At 36.8% G+C, this 21781-nt stretch overlaps 1 protein-coding gene across 1 annotated transcript in view; it reads left to right on the top strand.

The window, feature by feature from the left end:
- Positions 1-14184: 14184 nt before the first annotated feature.
- The window catches only part of LOC311211018 (uncharacterized protein), a gene marked incomplete at its 5' end in the record, with an annotated part of 32836 nt that continues 25239 nt past the window's right edge, over positions 14185-21781 (top strand). The window contains 9 exons of the mRNA XM_084289481.1: positions 14185-14341; positions 15114-15682; positions 17297-17317; positions 18804-18863; positions 19162-19215; positions 19351-19395; positions 20200-20226; positions 20521-20565; positions 21205-21249. Coding sequence (XP_084145607.1) covers positions 14185-14341; positions 15114-15682; positions 17297-17317; positions 18804-18863; positions 19162-19215; positions 19351-19395; positions 20200-20226; positions 20521-20565; positions 21205-21249 — 1023 coding nt within the window. The remainder of the gene's footprint in view (positions 14342-15113; positions 15683-17296; positions 17318-18803; positions 18864-19161; positions 19216-19350; positions 19396-20199; positions 20227-20520; positions 20566-21204; positions 21250-21781) is intronic.

Below are 21781 nucleotides of genomic sequence, written 5' to 3'. Positions count from 1 at the left end.
GTAATTTTATTGAAGATACCTTAATTGGATTTGATCCATTCTGTGTTTGTGAAGAACAGAAGTAGTTAAACGCAATGTTGACTCAGTGTACAAGTTTAATTATACCAGTAAATCACACTGAAAAGAGCACAGAACTAATACGGTGTTATTTCAGGTGATTTGTGAAGAGTAGTAAGGGAAGAAAAAAAAAATCTGTATCTTCCAGCCTCTCATGCACTGTGGATACTCCCAACTGTGTTCAGTTTAAAAACATTGTAACATAGAAACTCTCATATCAGATTCATAAAAGGAATCTTTGGCCTTGGTCTCAACACCTACAGGAATACTCCCTTCGTTGCATTTTTTGATACCTTACTTGCATGTCTGCCTGTTGAAGCACAATGTAAGTTTACAGTAGGCTTTATTCAGTCCTCTGTGCAAAGCAGTTCAGTATTCTGGGGACTTCATCACACACTATCACTCTTGCAGCACCTATATAACTCACTGCATGGTCTCAGAATGGAGAGCTCAAAAAAAAATGCAAACCATTATAAACAAATTGATTACACTAAATACTTGGTTTGGTGGCTTTACCTTACAATATTATCAAATATGCCTTTTTAATGTCATTTTTGTCCTTGTGTCTGCATTTCCTCATCTACCAGCGAAACAAGCAAAGGTCTTTGTTACTGGCACCTGTTTCTCTAAGATTAAAAAAAAAAAAAAATACACTTGAAGAAGGTTAAGAGTTAAAGTTTTTGGGCAACATTAGCATTTACATTTTCACACTACCTAACTTTGCAGCTCAAATTGTTTGTCGAACTTGGGTTATTTAAACTGCCTGGCAGAATCCTTTCAGATTGTTGTTTGGAGTTGCTATTTGTTTTAAATAATTTTCCACTGGAAATTAATGACAAAGAGGAGTCAACAGAACCTTTTCTATCAACTTAACTGAAACCTCAAAAAAAGCACCTTCTCATGCACATTTGCAGAAATGAGCCCTATTTTCTTTGAATTCAACATGCATTGCGACATGCTGGCAGCTGACTCTGCTCCTTTCTCAGCAAATTTCTTCAGGTGAAAAAGCGGAGATGTTTGGAAGGAAGCCTGGTTCTTTTAATCTTATCTAAGCACTCCTGAAAGGAATTAGCTGAAGATAAGGGATATTGAGTCACATGTCTTTTCTGCCTCAGAGTTCTTAATGTGCATGGGGAATTATTCCATTTTCTACTACACCAATTTTAAGCTACTGCAATTCCAGCATCTTTACAAGAGATATTCCTGATATGTACAAATATGATGTGTACAAGGCATGGCTGTAACATTTAACTGTAAGAGGAAAATTAGGGCTACTACCAGGGCAATGCCCAGTAAGAACAGAAAAACCATGCCTGGCCTTTGAAGTAATCTTTACTTCAGCTGCCCCTGGCTAAAAGGGTTTAAGGGGAGGAGGAGAAATTTTTCCTGATCTCTGAGGTGACATTTAACAGACCCGGGAAACAGACGTGGACTGCAAGAGTCTCCTCAGAAAGGCCTATGGCATGAATGACTAAGCAAATAAAATAGTAATGCATTCAGTACACTTAACATCTCAATCTTGGACAAAGGACTTCTTCCATCATGGCTTTATCTTCTTTTTGATAGCAACCATTATCAATGGGGCTGAGATGGACCAAATACCTGACATGGCAAAGACTATAGGAAAGAAATGCTCAATACTTAAAAGAATCTTTTATCAAAATCCTTATGAACTTTGCAAATTCCTCCTGCTTTAATTTGGCAGAGTAACTGTCCTAACTATGCAACAGAATGCTTTGTAATATATAATGATCAGAACCAGCTACTCAGGCAACTTCCCTTTTATTTAAATCCTTCCAGTAGAACTTCAAATACACATATGTGGTAAGAACTTCTACTCCAGGCCAATAAAACAGACCAGCAGCATAACAAAAGGAATACAGGGGACCTATGGCAAGAGCCACTGAACCAAGCTACTGGTTGCTTCTCAGACGCTTACAATTATGGTTGAATGAAAGAGTGATTTAGCTGGCACTTCACCCACAGTAACAGCCACATGGTCAGCAGTTTTAACTACAGCTTTAACTCCATCTGCAGCCTGTTTTCCTAGCTAAAGCTTTCACACCAATGTTCTCTGCCCAAGACATACACCAGCTACATATTTTTCTTTGTCACATCTGACTCCATGTTAAGGAGCTTCCAAAAAGAGCAAGCCAATTTCGAAACCAATACGTAAGAGGTTCTTGGGGTAACAAAGTCCAGGTTTCACTTCTTTATGCTACACCACAAACACCAGGCACTACAAGCTTAACTGCCTGGTGCTTAGTCTAGGTCACGCTTCATGAGCATGCTGAAAAGAATAACCTTAGGTATCATAAAACTTCTCCCAGTCCCCTCCAGAACAGAAAGAAAGATCACCTCAGAACAGAACCACCTTCACAGGCACGTGGCAGTTGTCATTACATAATTTATGGAGGTGTGTTTTGAGACATTTGGGGCAGTTCTGTCCCACAGCCCTCTAGCAATAACGTGAAGCAGTCAAGTATGCTCTACAACATAATCATTTATTTCTAATACATGTATCTGTAACTGACATGTCTACATAATTAACTGCTTTAGATAGAACATAAAAGATGCAACGAAGATGCTTCAGGATTCTGCCCACAGGAAGTACTTGGACATTCTAATATTCAGCTAGCATATACCTCAAGTTATCTCAGTTCAATGTACAGCATCAAGAATATAAGAATCCAGCACTTGGAATTTTCTCAGTTTTTAGAGACATTCCTTCCCACTTATATCACCTTTGTCAGTATTACCACATCACCCTTAAAAAGCAGTTTGATCAGGATGAGAAAACTTCTTGAAAGTGTAAGCAATTAATGCAGACAATTAAAAAAGTGGGGGAAGGAGCAAACTGCTAGACTATGTTTGGATCTCCAGAAAACCAAAAAATATGACCTTGTAATTTAATTTCAGAAACTTTCCAAAATGAACAATTTTTCTTAACTAGTATTACATCTGTTTGTTTTCCCTTGAATTTCACTATACTTTTCCTGAAAGTCTTCATACTTTGAGATGATTCAGAACAGAATCTATTTTAGCCATGAAAACATTATGGAGTATTTTGAATCAGCATTTTACTTTCAGCTGAATAGTAGTAGTCTAACCCCATTCACAAACAGAGATGGGCACAAAGCTCATTTACTAATTTTTGTGGTCCCCTGAAGTAATTTTATCTTCTTGTTTGTCAGGTGGATATATAAGTACAATATAAATAAATGTAATATAGCCTTAGACATTTGTTGCATACACAATATCCAAAGCTCAATTAAAAATATGTTTGGGAAGAGAGTGTAGAAATGCTATCATGAAACAAACAAACAAAAAACACTTCATTTTTTTCTGTGCAACAGAACAATAGAATCTTTTCAAGTAGTTTGTATAGGAGAAGGTTGAAAGTCCATCATTATCATAATGATAAAGTCCATCATAATGTCATCACATGACATTAACCATAAAAAAGACCAAATTCTTATATAAAGAAAAAGTGCAAGCATAGCACAGTAAATATACTAATCAGGCCAGGCCAACTCAAAAAGCCTGTATCTCATTCATTCTAGCAGGAAATGCTGTTCATAACAGATCTTACTCTGTACTGCAAGGACACTTCCAGTAGCCCACTCTCCATTACAGAATAAGTGTAAGCCCACTCTTATTTCAGACCAGCACTTGCTCAGCCCTGATTTATAACAGCATTCCTCAAGTCAGGGAGGAGGAAAGATGAACTATTTCTGATTCTTTCTGATCCACAGGTAAAGCGCAATGCCCAAACACAGCATTCAATCTGACAACAAAGCAATAAAGCCACCTCATTATAGGTTTTGATTGCTTTCTGGAACTAGAGTGGCTATAGTCACAGCACTTTTACTTGTATATGACAGATCAATTTCCTAGAGTTTTCGAAACAAGTATGTAAGTCTTGGTATTGCTCAGTCAGCCATCTCAAACCAAGCATCTGCAATCAGCACGGCCCACAACCTTTCATTCTTTCATGCTCAAGTCAAGACTGACACCCAGTGGCCATATCTTTTAACCGATTTTCTTCTCGCATAGCTAACTGATTTTTAAAACGAGAGATTCCATACTGAGATTCCATTCCAGACCTTCAACCTTTTCTTCTGTAAACCACTTGAAAATCTTCAATTGTTTTATCTACAAAGTATAAAGTAAATCAGCTGAAAACTTGTTTTCTTAAAAACATCTAAGAAGTCAAACATTAAGTGCATATGTGTAGTATTGCATAACACCATATAGGCTTAAAAAAAATCTAGAGAATCTAGTCACACCTCTCTACTTAGCATGGTAAATATATAATAATACTTGTAACAGAAAGAGAGATGTTTTGATGTTAAAGCACTGCAGTAGGTTAACTACTTCAGAAATGGACGTTTATTTTCTATCATTTCCAAGCAATCCTTTTTATAAGGATTATAAAAAAAATTGTAAACATGGTACTAGATTCATGTATTAGTGACTGATTTCACTTGATGCAGCATTAACTGACAGGTTCTAGCTATTGAATTTTGATCCAACACCAAGGCAAGTAATTTTTTTGTGGAAACAGAATACAGAACACAGGTAGCACAATCACCATACAGGGAAAAAAATGAGTTTACTTTCTACATCACTTGCTTCATCTATTTCACAATCATCAATACTGTAATAGACAAGTCTGTTTTGACTGTAGGAATATCATTCAATTTGAAGATCAGTAAGATACAGCAATTTCAGAGATACTTCTAATATAAAAAGACAACTTATTTTCCCTCAAAGACACCAGCTATTATGATTTTGTTCAAGCATGGCGTCTTGATATATATAACTACATAAAATTAAGGTTTCTGCTCATCCAATGATGATATGGCTGGGTTTTTGAAATACCAGTAGTAAGTGCCTTCCTTAGCATACACCCTATCTTTGGTAAATCCTTAGCAGCATAACCTTTCAATATGGTCAATTAAATATGGCAGAGTGATGCAAATATCACTAGGCTATTGTGAGAAGTAGTTCTCATTTCACTAACACTATTAGTAGAGTAGCAAATGCATTCTAGCCCTAAGGTAGCATGTACCAGACTAACAGAATAAGGTTCTTAACTGAAATGCAAGACAGTAGCCTCAGTCCAAAGACATGCTTTATCCAGCACAACATGACTGGTGGATTGTTTCATCAGCTAAAATACTGAGAATCATTTCTTTCTGAGGCACTGTGTTTACCATCATAACCAGTAAAAACTTAAAGACTCTGAAAAATCTGAGACCAAAGCCTGTCAATTTTGAGTCTCTTCCACAGTATATCCATTTCAAGAATAGCAACAATGTCTTGAAACAATTTGTAATCTTATTTGGAGGAGATAATACAAATTAAATCCTCTCTCAAAACCATATATATAAAAAAAATGAGATGGTGTATCAGTGCTGCACATGGGGCAGATTACAAAATGTCAGCTACTTGATCTATTTTAGCTTTAGTAACAGGGGAATGTAGAAAGGGCACAAACAGCAGGTTACCAAGAGAAATATCTTTATAGCACAAGCCACATGATATTATTCTGAGCTTATAGTATTAGGGCCCGTGATTTATAATGCAAGATCTATCGTTGAGCTATCATTGAAAAGATGCCTTGTTCACCAGTAGCACAGGATAATATTGCAGTAGCACCGGATAATATTGCAGTAGCACCTATCTGTTTGCATAATAGCTGCGGCCAAGTCTGTCAAATCATCTACTGAAACACAGACCACTTCAAAGCAAGTCTTTCAGAGTACCAGTAATTCTTGACAGAAATTTTTTCTATTGTTCCTTAAAAGGAGCAAAGAAGCACCTAATGCACAGATCTATAAAATACTAGCAATCACAGCAGACAGGAATCTACAGCTCAGTGTCCATACCACCTGCATCTGGGGCAAAACATTACTTTTGCTTTACATAAACTGAATAAGAAGCTTGCTACTACTACCAGCAGAGGTTTAACAGATCCTTTATACATAGAAGCTGTTCTTTCCTGCACTGAGCACATGTCTGTAGCCATACGTGACTGATAAGCTACAGGAGAGGGGCTATTAGCCAGAAGCACATACACCTGGAAAGGTGCAAGGCCACATAACTATGAGCTCATTAAAGCAGAAGTGTTCTCAAAGGTGTTTCTTTTGTCCTTCCTATTCTTGGATTAATGCGCACAGCTGAAAGCTTCTTACCACTATTCCACATTCATTTAGTGATTACATGCAAACATATCCAAGATAATTTTGAACCTCCAGACCATTTTACTCAGTAGCCAAACATTCCCAATCTTCCAGAAGAATACAAATGATTGATATTTTCAAGGTACCTTGTAACTGCTCTCCTACTAATCCCTAAACAGCTTTGGAAAACAGAAATATCCTACTCTCCTCTTTCAGTATTCAACAAGACCTCCCACAGCCTGAATTGGGGCAAAATTCCTCTCAGAGTGATGCTCTACATATTTGCACAAAGAATGTCTAAGAAAGTACTTAGAAAAAATGACAAGTTTTTTTTTTTTCCCCTACCTCTACACTTCAAAGATAAAGCAGCAGAGTTTCACTATGAGGCAAGGCAATGAGTTTTGTAAATACTGTTCAGACTACAGTTGACCTTAACTATTTATGGTTCACATTGCAAGTAGAGTATCTGAAGCCATACTAACCTTCACACATCTTAGTATCTTGTATTTCTAATCATGAAACAGAAGATGAATATAAGACTTCTTTTTCTTGCAGTTGTGTTTGCATACATTATTTAAGATTTGGCTTAAGTACTGGTAAAATCACAATACCCCATTATTAAATTTCACTTAAACCAATGTTTTCATGTTTTTATGTATTGTTAGACAAAGAGGATACATTGTTTTACCACAAGGAAGAGCCTTACCAATATTTTCTTAAGTGTATGGTACTAACAAATTTACAACTTGCTCAATACATTTATTCAAATTCAAGAGCTTTAGCATTGATAATTGCAAACCTAACAAATATAAATTAAAAAAAAAATCTTACTGAAAATAAGAATATCTTTAACACAAACCCCATCATCATTAATATATTGGTACCTACAACAGTCCTCAGATCCAGAAACAGAGGTCTACTCAGGTTTTTGCTAGGCTAGATTCCAAAGATTACAGCATAAATACATGTAAGCTGGTAGCTGTTTAAAGAGATCTATTTGCATTTTCCAGTAGGTCTAGTCTTATTCAAAAAAAAAAAATAAAAAAATCTTTCTTCACTTCAAAAATCATTGCTACACTTGCATACACAATATTACAGCTCTTTTGTTAATATTTTAAAACATTTACTTACTTGTCTGCCAGCCTCCCTCAGTTTCACATTGCTGATTGTATTCCTTCACTCCTGCTGAGGATCTTATAGCCCTGTCAGTTACTTACACAACTTAGCAAGTTAACTCTGCAGTAATAACCAAATCCCAACTACAAAAAGCCATTTTGTCCCCCACACAGTTTATCTCTCCTCCTAAGAACACCTTCTCCTCAGGTTACAGGGCCTTCTGCCTCCTAAGCCTGAGAGAACCTCACAGCTGAGAGGAGCCCTCACTAGATGAACCATGGGTATGCACAGGTGCTGCAGCAGTTCCAGATGTGCTTAGACTCTGCTTGGTCAGCAGCAGGCAATCAGGCTTTGATTTTAAAACTTGTTGCCACTTGGGTCTAGCTACCAGCATGGAAGTAGCAGGGTAGGTCCTAGCCTCTAGCAATCCATGGGTAGGACTGCAAATGATACTTCCCAGCATACTGATACAGGTTAACACGTAGTCTGGGGCTTCTGCTAGCTGGGGACCCCAACAGACAGCAGAAATGGGTCAATACCTCATGAAGGGTAACAAGGGGATGTGCAAGCAGGTAGGGCTGGTGGAGAGTGGGACCACTGGTGGCTGAGAGGGCTGCTGGGCCCACAAGACTGCTGCAAGGGGTGCAGAGGGTCTGATACATATGTTTGTAAATACCTTTAAATAAAAGCCATAGGTCCAAAGATGCAAATTCTGGCATTTATGCAAGTTTAGGGTTATATTGGCAATAAGGGCAGTAAGATAAATATTTGTCTTCTTGTAACACTATAGATAATCACCTATCTGAAAGATGAAACCTATTCCCAATGCTAAAAGGATTCCAGCTTTGGAAGTGTACAGAACTTGCCTTTTTCTGCCAACTCTTTATCACTTTCATTTGCAACATACTCTATGTACAGCAACATGCTTTAACTTGCTAAGCATTTTTCCAGTGGAGTAATTATTTTTCCAATTGCCATACTATGTGTTCTCTAAATGTGGTAAGAGTGATTAAAACAGTTGCTTTTTTACTGCAACTCTATGAAAACATAGAGTGTTCCACACCCCCCCCAAAAAAATGTAATTACTGCATTAAAAAAGGGATAGTGTAAAAGAGTTTATTATTGCTAGCTACAGGTATCATGCTGTTGAATATAAGGCAGGTGGAAGAAAATATTTGTGCAAAGTGTATTTTAAAAGTAACAAATGCAACAGCAAATCCAGCATAATTACTTGTTTAAGTACTTTTTCATTGGTACTGACATAGAAAATTAAATATTTTAAGATTTCATTTAGTTTCCATTTTAAGAGTATTCTTGATCTGGTTAGATGTTCAATATTATTAAATGAATAGTCAAATATTCAGTATGTTAAAAATCTATTGATACTGTTTTATGTATATTCTTTCATTGCTTTGTTAGGCTGAATGCCACAAATTCTGAAAATAACTTGCTTACATATATGTGTATTTACTTAGTCAGGCTGTAAGGTGGAAAATATCTCTTAGAAAATTTCAAAACAATGATAACGTTAATATTACACACAGGTTATGCTCATAGTAAGCTTTTGACAATAATATACAAAGACCAAATGGGAAAGTACTGAAGACCCTCCCTCCTTTTATGCCTCATTACAATTGTACACTTCCTGGTTGCACCTCCTGAAAAATTGCAGAACAGATATATTAAAAGAAAGAAGAAATGGGGAGAGAAATTCATACCATGTAAAAGAAAAGGCCGTGTTTACCAGACTGGTCCCAAAGAGTCGTTAGGATTTGTTGTGAGCTACACAGAGAGTAACTCCTTGACATCAAAAAACATTGCTTACAGCATTTTCTATGATGAGTTTAGATGAAAACACAATACAGCCTACTTGCTCAGCTCTTTCATGCTTGATGTTCGATATTTGTACCAAAAAGCAAAGATAAATCCTGGATTCACTGGAATCAATAGTTCTGCCACTACCTTCACATATGCCAGGATTTCATAATAGGTTTTTATACAGCTCTGCCATGAAGACATAATTTTTCATAGAGAAAAAACAGCTTTTGTCACAAATATATGTCCAAATTATTTTTCTTAAACTGCAGCCACAACAGTTGGCAACTTCAACTCAATTTGTCATGACATAATGTACTCAACCCGAATGTTGAGCTGTCAAATTCACTAAAACACATTTTGCAATTAGAAGGAAAAACAGCGGCATCCATTTTATCTTTCTTCAGATACAACCTTCAGTGAAGTTAGTTTTAATTTTTTTTTCTAATTTTCTTTTTCAATTATTCTGAATATTTGAACTTTTGAACTATTTTTCTTAAAATTCATGCTTGTGATACAACTTACAGGACTGTGAACTACATTTTTTATAACCTTGATATTTAATAACAATTCAAAATATTGTAAATATTTTTATATTTTTTACAAAAATATTCACAATAAAATGTTTTGTAAATTATATCCTTTTGTTATTTTACTAGTTCAAGTCAGATACGTTTCTGTGGTTTTTTGTTGTGTTTTTTTTTCCTCAACACAGTGGTCATGTACTTACATGTCAAATACAATGAAATAAATACTCTTGGAATTCCACTACAGCATGATACAGAGGTTAAATGGTCAAGACTATCTTGAGGCCATGAAACACTAGAAGAAGACTGTGTGAAATGTGCATGTTTTTAACAGTTCACAGCAGACAAGACGTGTATTATTCACACTGAAGTGGCAAAAAGGTGGAAATACATTTCAGAAGCATCGTGTCAAGCTCTTGACAAAAAACTACTATCAGAGCAGAGGAAAAAAGGGAACATTCTGTCTGCTTAGTGTTGCTCTCAAAAAGTAGCCTTCCTGTTGGTTGAATATTCTGTTAGTGTACAGAAATACTCAGATGGTATTTTGCTAACTATGTTGGCTCATGAGTACTTCTGTCTCCAGTGCTGTTGCAGGCCTGTTGACAGCTGAAGAAGGATGAGTCAGGGCAATGTCACATTTTAGTGATGTGACACCATGGTAGAAGACATTAGCTAGTCTAGCTTAACAGAAATGACACAGGCTTTCTCAAAAATGTTCTGGATTTTGCTGACCAGTGGATTAATTGGTCACAGTAGAGCTAGACAAGGCTGTAAGAGCCATACCTGCTTACAGGGAGGAGGAACAGATGGAGGAGATAGAGCCAGGTAAGAAGTCTGGAAGAGTGAAGCTTGCTGCTACTTCTGTCCATTGGAAGTGACAGTGAGGACTGTTGCTGGTGCAAGAGGCCACGCTATACACATCAACTGGCATCTCTTAGCCCCAGCTCTTCATACAGTGTCCCTTCAAAATGACCACTCAATCTCATGGAGCCCTGAAGCTGTCACCACAATGGTAATGGCAGACAAAAGTAGGCATAATATCACTTTGGTTTCCCTTCTTGATAGTGTTTAAATATACTCACTTGCGGAAAGAGTGTATCTTTCCTCATTATGTCTTTTATCGTGGCTCTAAAATTATAAGGAATTTCTTTTGATTTAATATAGCCTATTTAGCTGTTTTTAAATAGCTCTTCTATACTTCTTTATTCTTTGAAAAAATGGTTATGCTTCATTTTCCAGATTGAAATACTAAGATCAAAGAGGTGACTAGTCTTGGATTTCAAACAGTAATGGAAAAAATCCAAAGATCTGAATATGCAGCAACAATATCTGTGACTTCAGCTTCAGTTGATGCAACTGTAAAGTAGCCTTTATATTCATTTATTTTGAGTCCTGAAAAGATTAACAACCCTAGTGCCAGCTACTGTCATTTTTCTGGAAGTTTTTGTGAGCTGAGGTAGCTAGGCCCAATTCAGTCAACTAAGTATGCAAACCTATAATGCCATCTCAAAAAAAAAAAAAAAAAAAAAAAAAAAGAGGTCAAATCATGTTGGTGAATAGAAATATAATTAATTGCATGCTGAAGCATCCAATGTCTAAGTTCTTCAAGATAAAATATGTAACTTTCATCTTTCCAAAAATACTGAACTGTATGCTCATAAAATTCTAGCAATAAATTTATAACATCGAAATGACAGCATGAATGTTCCTAATCATAGCTTTTAAGACAATTATTTTATTTTGAAAATATTTTTGGTGTCATGCCATGAAAATGTCAAATTGGTAAACGTTAAACCTGTTAGAATTTGTAGTATATGACGCAAAAAAGCTTACTGTTCATTTTTGGTTCTAACAGTTATCTCACGTGCATCAATGCACACATAGTTTACATTGGCATTATTTAAGTTTTGATAGAACATCACCACAAGAATAGTGCAGGTATTGAGAATATATAACTTCAAAAGACAAGTCAAGAAGTGTACTATATAGTAAATTACATACCTAGAATTCTGGACAGAATAATGCCATGTATCCTATACAACTAGCTATAAAATATGGAGGCCCCACTAAGCTTTTAAAGTTGCACCTGGCCAAAAATAAAAAGAAAACAAGAAAAAGAAAAAATTGTCCTCAGGGTGAACATCATTCATAAATAAAAGGAAATATCCTGAAGCCAAGAACTTGCTACAAAACATACAAGCAGAATAGTTATTTAATTAAGAAGTTATTTGCCAGCTACGTTTTAAGGTAGGAATTAGCAGTGAAAATGAAAGAATGACAATGTTTTGCTTGTGAGAGGCACACAATCCCAACCATAGTTAACATGCTTTTTCTTGCTAGAATTAGATTTTTTTTTCTCAGTAAGATTTAAGGGCCATGTGACATTTATTATATCTGTTTCAGTTAAACACCATATTATTTGTATTCCCTAAAGGGCATAAAATTGTTGTTTTAATTTCTTACTTAAACCAAAATCAAAATGTGTGAGTAGAAGCAAGGGAAATCCCCTTAGCCTCTGCTTGTGACTGTCAGAATGTCGGCTGAGCTGGTGAACTCTTAAAAAGGAAAGGAAGACTCTGGTTAGTGCTGGGTCCTCTTTGTGTGCATGAAGGTGGAAAATTATGCATCCACAAGACACACAAAAAAAGTATTTCTGTGGAGAAGAATTACTTGTTTAGTACATTTATTTGTAACAAAAGCTTTCTGATGATATTTGAAGAATTAGGTGACAAGCTGCAATCACTGGTAGAAGTCTTCACGATCCACAGCCACCTAGCTTAGTTTTACAGAGGACCATACTGTGTGTCACAGTCCTTGGTCTCTATTAGACTTTTTGGAAGGACAGGTGTGGCATACAAGCCTGGAGAAACTGTACAGCTTTCTAACTGGTCTGTCTTTTTGGCTTTGTCATGCTGGGTAATCTCACTCACATTTCGCTTGGCCCAGCCCATGGGACATTACAAATCTTTCTATTACAGCAGTGACAGGAATCCCTCTTTATAAGGAGATTCACATAGGTCTGAAAGTGGCATGGACCACTGTGATGATGCTGAAAACACAACACCTGGTATCAAAAGCTGCTTTGCCAAAGCATGACAGATGCACAGAAGTATGGGAGGGAAAGGTGTGCGGCGGTGGTGGGAGAAAAGAGTGAATGTCAGTAGGCTAGTGGGTAGGGAAGCGTGTTGGGGTGCGAACAGTCCTCGTCCATACATGTGCAGGTATGCATGAAAACCTGTATGAGGAAATGGCGGGGGGGAGGAAGAAGGAGAAGGAGGGGTGTGGGGTGTAAACCAGGGATACATATGCATAGCCTGGAGAGGTGTGGGTGGGTGCCTAGAAGGGGGAGTGAGAATTCCTGTGACTCCCCTTTCTCCTTGCCTTTACTGGCCCCTCCTTACAAATGACACCAGTTCTCACAGGAGCTTCCAACCCTACTTCTCCCTCCTTTCCTCACAGAGCACCCAGCACAGGCAGGACAGCGCTGCTGCCAGCAAGCTGAGGGCAGCATCCTGCATCTCTGCAGAGCCTCTTGGTTAGGAGCATCAAGGTAAGGACCCCTGTGTTCTCTGTGTCCATGGGCACCACAAATCCTGCCCTAACCAGAAGGAAACGAAAAGCCCTGCAGACCGAGCTGTGCTAGGGACTTTTCTTAGGTGCTCAGGTCCTGGCAGGTTTATTCTTGACACTGAGCTGCCTTTTTGCTATGTGCTGCACCAACCTGGAAGAGCTTGCAGGGAGATGTCAGTGAGGCAGCACTGACTTAGCAGCCCTGAGCAGTCTGTGAGCTCTGGGTATGCTGGTGAGCCCAGGACAAACAGCTCAGTCCCTGCAGAAGAAAGAAGTCCTGTTTATAGGTAGCTCTTAATCCTGGGCTTAGCACGCTGTGGCCCCAGGGTTGCACAGTAGTACATTCATGTCTGGACAGCAACCTCAGACCATCACTGTTCCTCTGTAGGACAGCTGAGACCCTCAGTGGTAGACGGTTCTTGAGTAGAGAGAATGGAAAAACTTGAGTCTGCTTCTGTTCTTCCTTCTCCTTTCTGTGCCAACCCTGGGCACAGCAAGTTCAAAAAACACCCCTGTGAAGTTCACTTGGGATTCACTCGGCATGCACAGGGGCACAGCCAAAGCTATGGTTTTTGAGAAATGCTAGTTTTATAAATGCTACTGGGCAGCACGAGAGAAAAGAACTGAAGCAACTGAAGCATGTATGTGAAATGTCTGTCTCTCAAGTGCTCTAACTATATGCACTATGCCTGAAAATCACTTCAACATGTCTCTGCTTATTATTTATGACATATTTTGGAGAAGCTCTTACCTAAAGAAAATAAAACCCAGCTCATTCTTAGGGAATATTGGAAAAAAGAGCCTATTAAGCAACTTGTCAAAGCAAAACTGAACTTTTTATTGTCTGTGTACTGCTGAACTACTACTGTATTATTATTTATGTTGTTTAGGAAACAGAAACCAAACAAATGATGTTCTTTGGACTCTGGTGGCTTTTGTGGGTACTTGAACAACATCAATTTTTAGCAGAAAATCTCAGGGAAGAAAAAAGTTATGGACTGAGAAGACCCAAACCTAAACACATTCTGTCAAATACTGTAGAAAGATATCCCAGCCCAAGTGATCAAGGTGAGTATTATCATTTTAAAATAGGTATTGTTCTTTTCCATGATTCATTTACTCAGGATTATGTAGCTAACTCGCCCTCTAGGATACTAGTTATAATCAGCCAGACTCACCTCATTGTAGGTTTTCACTTGATTTTTGCACTTCGATCTTTTTGCTCTTTTCCTCTCCCTCCCCTTTTGTGTATTTTATAAGAGGAAATTACTTGGTTTTGCTTTGTTTTGTTTTTTAATATGGCTGGTAGCATGTTATTTTAACTGTTTCTTTTGCAACTGCATTTCTATCAGAGTAATACATCAGTAGTTCAGAAAATTATTATTCTCCGACATACACTGGTGCAGATCCTGCTCTTGGAATTTTTTATGTCACTGTATGTGAGGGTCAGGGACAAAAACCTATCTCTGTAAATCACATTCCAGTGTCTCATTCAATAAGACTTGTTTTTGTGAGTAAGATCACTCCCACCTTTCCAGTCCCAATCCTGCTACCCAGCACGAGGACAGAATGAATGTATAAACACCACTGCAACATTCCACATTCCATGACATTACCTCACCTTTAGATTCTTATTCCCTTGGGCATCTGCTCTGGAGCAAATTCCTCAGCCTCTATATGCTCTACCTTCACAAGGGTCTCACTCCTGGAATCACAGATGTTTTCTTAAATTTCCACAGCTGAACTCCTACTTTTGAAGCCTAAAATACACAGAAAGGTAAGGGTAGAAGGAGATTTAGTATGAAAACACTCCATTCACCTTCCTACCTATTTATTCTAGATGAAGACTGCATTCTGGAAATTGCTTTTTTACTGGACAGCTCTGAGAGTGCTAAGGATTATAATCACGAACAGCAGAAAAAATTTGTCCTGGAAACAGTAGACAGAATGAAAGGTCTGCAGCTTAGTTCTGGACGGACCCTTAGCTGGAGGATGGCCTTACTCCAGTACAGCAGCACTGTTCTCATAGAACAAACTTTCCGTAACTGGAAAGGTCCTGAAGCGTTCAAATCTCACATTGCTCCCATCACCTACATAGGTCATGGTACCTACACAACTTATGCTATTACTAACCTCACACAACTCTACATGACTGAAGGGACTCCAGGTAGTGTGAAACTAGCCGTGCTCTTCACCGATGGAGTCGACCATCCAAGAAACCCAGATATTTTTGCAGCTACAGCTGACGCTAAACACCAAGGAATTGTATTGTTCACAATGGGAATGACCAGAGTGGCTGAGGAGGTTAGCAATGCTGCCAAGCTCCGGCTCCTGGCCAGTATCCCAGCATCCAGGTTCGTCTTCAACCTTCAGGACAAAGGAACTGTGGAGAAAGTTCTCAAAGAAATGGTATGTACAGAGAAATATTTACAAATGGCTAGTGGAACATGTGAAAAAAAACTCTTACTCCCAATATATTGAAATGCTTATGCTATTAAAGCATTATAAATTATTTTTACATACTGAAGTAGCCCACTAATAGACACTTATTAACAAAACCATTGTGTCAAAGTGTAGTTTTCCTTTCTCTCCTCTTTGTTCAGGTTGTCATCCAAAATACTGAACCTGGAACTGAATTAGACTCATGGAGACCTGTTGTGAAGTTATTTTTATCATTTTTTTCTCCTCTTAAGAAAGGTATTCTAAAGCTCCTTTCTTAAAACAATTAATTTTGACATCCTAATGCTTTCTTCTGTGACAAGCAGGAATGTGACGTTGTATCAAAAAAGATGCAGCTCTTGCAGAAGTGAAAATAAATTTGTAGACCTTATGCCAATTCAGATCAAATCTGAACTTGATCACAGACATGAATTTCCATGGAAAATCTACCCCATATTCAAGAGGAAATGTGTAAATTGAGCTTTAAGTTTTGCTTGGGTGCCTCTTTTCTGTGTGTAAGCTTGATTTACAAAAACCATTCCTTGCCAAGTGTGGAGAACAGTGCCATGCTCTAGCCTAGACTACTATACATCTGGTGACACAAGCTGGGGATAAAGTCCTGATTTGACCATACATTGAGAAAATATGAATAACAACCAGGAGACTTCAGCAGTGAACCCATGAGCTGAGGGGTCTCATACAGGCCTAGAGCTTGCATAAGATCTGGCCTTCCTGTCTGTCCTTCACTTTGATAGCCTGCCATTCTGCACTGGATTCCCTGCATATCACCTTTCCTAGCTTCTCTGCTATTACCATTGCTTTTCTGTAACACAGCAACCACCCCTCAAGTGACTAAGCACACTTTATCAAATCTGTTTTAATGACGTCTGTTTTAAATAATTGTTTTGGCATAATTGTATGTGCATAGATGTGGATTTTGGAGATTTGTATTGCATTGCCATTCCTCACCATGATTATGTCCTCTTGAGGGACTATATCTGTTGTGAAAGGCTGGAGGAACACATGACGTCTGGGTGTTTCAGCTGTACAGATTTTATAAAAAAACAACAGTTAATTGATGATGACTGTCAAAGAGAAACATGCTCTAAGTCACATCTTTTCTAAGCTACTACTGTTCACATTTTGTACACACACTGTTAGGCACAATCAGAAGAGCATCTGATGTTTTCTCAAGGGAATATGTACCATTCACTCATTCTAGGGGGCGGCTGCTATTCAGCACTTCGGAAACAGCACAGTCCCTGAGTGTGCTGTTCCCATATACCTAGCTAACTGTTGTTTCAGGTCTGTTTACCACTGTAATTGTAGCAAGCTATGGCTGGACAAGGAGTCAGTGATTTGTGCAGTCAACAATCTATAATAGGAAATGAAATTATTGAAATTATTTTTTAAAATAGAGATTGTTAACGTTTTTCTCATTAATTAAAACTTAATGTTATTTAATATGTTATTTGCTTAATTTAATTAACTGCTGAAAGAATTATTTTTTACATCTATCGTTCTTCCTGTAGAACTGGATTATGACATTGTTTCTAATGTTGTTTCCAATATCTGTCCTCATAGAAAGATCTGTCTGAGGAAGAGGTAAGTATTTTTTTCCCATACAGCACTCCTGCTTAATATATTCCCATAGACATTTACTATTACATGGAAACATAAAATTTAAGAAAGCTGTTAGTATGGTGGGTTAGTAACATATGGACTCCAGTGGAATTGTCCTCAAGTAAAACTACATGCTTTTGTATTTGCACAACAGAGCTTTAATTTGTTATCCTAAATTCATTTACTTTTTCTCTTTATTCTCAAAGCTGAGAAAGAACAACATGTGAGTATTAAGTTAACAAGAATTTGCTGATATATCTTAGAAAGTCATTCAACAGACTCCGTGGATAAGTAAACATGACATTGAGTTGCATGTGGTGCAGTTCTAGCCCTTAATGACCTTCCTATGATAAAGAGTTAAACAAAAGGAAGAAATTGGAATAAAGTTTCACACTGTACTTTTTCAGTTTTTCCACACTGTGTCACCCTGTCTGTAGGCACCAGTAGGTCTGGCTGCCACTTTGTGGTATAATAAAATTAACTTTTCTTTTAACGATTTTAGTCCTACTTAAGTTACAGTCATATCAGGGAAAGACCATTCTGACAAGCAGCGCAAGGAAACTTTTATATATTATAAGCGTTTGCCAACTTGAAGCATTTTAATTCTCACTGTTGTGTTGATTTTTTCTCCTTCAAAATAAATCCTGAAGTAGCATGCCATTCAGTGTTACCCTTGGAAGACACATTACTAAGCACTGGGATATTCAGACAAGAATGGTGTTTAAGCCCTTCACTACCAGATGTCTCCAAACTGAGTGGATGTTTAAGAAATAATACAACCAAAAATAAAAATAACGTTCTCTATTCCTCTGCCAAAAACAACCCCAGAAGCTGTACAAATTCTGTATTATATAACAGTTCAAAAAAAAATCACAGATAAATATCATGTAACTATGTACCACAATGATATCTGATTGGAGCACATGACCATATAGATTAAAGAAAAAGAAAAAAATAAAACAGAACTATTACAATGAACAGCATTAACTAAAAAAAAAAAAAAAGTATCCATCCATTACATCTTTTGTTTATAAATCAATCTGGAGATAGACTATGATTTGTCCTACATGCAGTGGAATAAAGGTAAAAAGGGTGATAGATGTTTTCTTATTCCATTGTCTTGGCTATCTCTACACAGACTACTAATCTAAACAGATCAATAATCACAGACACTAATCATACTAATAAACTGACCTTGTGAGGAGGTTGAAGATAAAGCCATTATCAAGATGACTGAAATTTCAGGAGTAGGAATAATATGGAATTTTGGCTGGAGTACAGAGGCCACATTCTTCATGAGTGGTAAACAGAAGGCTAAAAACTTTCTGTAAAACATGTAAATATAACAGGTTTCTGATCATTTCTGGTTCATTCATAGTAGTTACTCAGGAATTTATAAGTAATGTTCAAGTGCTTTCTCTCTCTTTATTAAACTGTACTGATTTGGATTTACTATTTTCATTCAAAGTGTCCACAGGTTGCCATATGTAACTGTGAAAAGGGGGAAAAAGGCCTTCCTGGCCCTGCTGTAAGTAGCTGTTATTTCTCATTTTCTTTTTGTTGAATAATTGATACACTGTACAAAACAAGATTTATTTCATTGTTGGTAGTTTTTAGGAAAGTAACTGAACCCAATCTTTGTTTTGAGAAAAACTGTTGTCCATTGAGTCAGTCATGCTGTTCCCAGAAATCTAATTTCAAGGCTATGGTAAATACAGAGATGCTTTAAAAATAAATCTATAGGAAGCAACATAAATATATAGTCTATATATTGTGAAATAAAATTATGTGACTAACATATAAGAGTTTTATTTTGTTTCTTTCAGGGTAAAAAGGGTCGCACTGGGGACGACGGAGCTCCAGGCTTGAAAGGAGCAAAGGTGATGTGAGTTTTCAGATTTGGGCAAAAGATTTGGTAACTCTGTTAATATAGAAATACTAAGACAATATTCAGCTCATCCAGAAAATATTATTTTTTCCTAATTTCACTGATCTTGATGTTGGATTACCCACAGGGAGAGCCGGGTCTTAATGGAATCCCAGGGCAAGATGGAATAGAGGTAAAAAAAATTTCTTTTCCCCTTTTTCTCCAATGAGCTGTGTTGATGTTGGTCTACTTCAAGATTAAAAAAAAAAAAAAAAAAAAAAAGACACGTTTAAAAAAAAAAAAGCAAAAAGCAAAACATTTTTGTTTCAATTCTGGTTTACCAGCTAATAATTCATAATTCATTAACACTAAAAGAGCTGAAAACACTATGATTGCTTAACAAGAGGGAATAACTCCCACCTGTAAGAGTGATCTAGAAATACTCTCTAATAATACATAATACATCCAAAAATGAGATGAATGCTTTAATATAATAATCTAAGAACATTACAGAAATTGACACTCTGCCTGAATCTTCATGGGTCTGTATCAGTTTTGTATTTGGCAAATACAGGTTCTAAAGTGTAATAGTAATGAAAAAGTTTAAAGGAATACATATAGGAGCAAGTACAGGACCACATTCTTAGTGCCTGACTGAATTCATTCACTTACTAATCGCTCTGCTTTGTTCATATTTATTCAATACATTCTTATTATTTAGTGACTTTTTTCTTGCTTTCTTATTTTAGAATGCTTCTCACTATGATGGAAATATTAATGCTAGTTGATCTGCTATTACATAATCAAAATCCCAGACAAATGGCACTTCCTAAGATTTGTACACACATATAAAAACATCTATCATGACCAGTAGAAGTAGTATTCACACATATTGCAATGTTTATCAGAGATCCCATGACTGTTCATTAGATCCTGAAATGCTGTTCATTTGGGTTATATATCCTTACAAACTGCTTTGCTTTTTTCTTTTTCCTAGGGGAAATCTGGGTATAAAGGAGAGAAGGTACCACTTTTAGTCAAAACTGCTTGTATCAAAATTTGATTAGTATTTATTATGTATATTGCTATATTTCTCCTGAATACTAGTGAACAATGACATCTCTTTACCAAGTGCTGCACAAGCTCTAATAGAACGTTTTCCTTCACCAATGAACTTACAGCATGATTGCTATATGTCATGAAAATAATCACATTTAGGTCATGAGTTTTAATGAAAGCACCCAATGAATAAGGATGATGTGCTCTTTATACTATGTATTCTATAAAGGAATAAATATTTATTCGTTTTCCTTTTAAGGGTGAAAGAGGTGAATGTGGAATCCCAGGGATAAAAGGAGACAGAGTAAGTAGCCACAAAATTGTTAGGCTTTCAGGAAATACAAGTAAAATACAGAAAAAAAAATACAACTCCCTGAATAACAACTATGATGATAGATTTAAGGCAAATATCAATTTTAAAGCTGAGCGAGATAACAATGTACAGTTTGAAAAAAAATAAAGCGAGCAAGGATAGCACCTTCAGTAATTTGCTCAGCTCCATCTGTATTTTAATATGGTACTTCTTAAGGCCCAAGCCTAAACCTGCTTGTAACAATGGTAAAACTCTACTTGACTTTAACAGAGACAGAAGTCTTGAAGTAGTAGTCAGAGGGAAAAAGAGATAAAAATGAAACAAAGGCTTTTTAACTCCAACACGAACCTTTAATATTTGGTGTATAATCACTGTGAATATTTTAAATGAAACAAACAGAATTTAATCCTGGACTATGAATCCTTGATAATTAACTCTGTTCATTCTTACTCTGCATTCTGATTACCACAGTCCACTTAAAGGGAGCTGGTGGTGAGTTCTTCTTGACTTTTTTTATTTTTTTTGGATTAAATTATCTAAATCAGATACCTTACTAAAAAGTTACACAAATGATTTTGACCAAATTTAAATATACAGAAAATTGTCTTTTTTTTTTTGCTTGCCTTTTAGGGTCCTGAAGGTCCAGTTGGCCCCAGAGGAACAAGAGGGCTCCAGGTAAATAAATAAATAAAGAAGAAATGATAAGAACAGAAAAAATAGTTCCTGGTATTCAAAGATCTGAAATTATACCAGGCCACAACTTAGAATTCTTGAGCCACTGAACTCAAGGCATCCAAAATCTATCTTCTTAAACAGCAACGTTAAAAATTTGGAGGAGCACTCTAGACAACTAAATCACTCTCATAATTTATTTAGTCTCAAATATCACAGCAAAAGCAGTTCCATAAAAAAATAAAATAACTTATTTCCCATTCAGTGTCTAACTATTCCATTTTCTCACAGAAGTACATGGGAATACTTTATTCTCTTTTCATCCCAATATTCTGGCTGAAAGCCAAGAAGCTTAGCCCATAATACATGCTTCAGTAAATCTTCACAGTAGATTGCCTTTTATTATATTGAAGTAGAGCCAAATTATCTCTCCCAAGGACCAGAGTAACTGAACCTACACGTGCACCAGAAAGCATAGCTTCAGTTCTGAAATGTTTGTAACTTGTATTTTCATATAGGCTATAGCAAAGGAGAG

The sequence above is a fragment of the Netta rufina genome, assembly GCF_964035555.1.
Source record: "Netta rufina genome assembly, chromosome: 6".
Classification (NCBI taxonomy): domain Eukaryota; kingdom Metazoa; phylum Chordata; class Aves; order Anseriformes; family Anatidae; genus Netta; species Netta rufina.
Note: the sequence above shows the minus strand (reverse complement) of the source record. Positions and strands in the feature narration are given on the sequence as shown.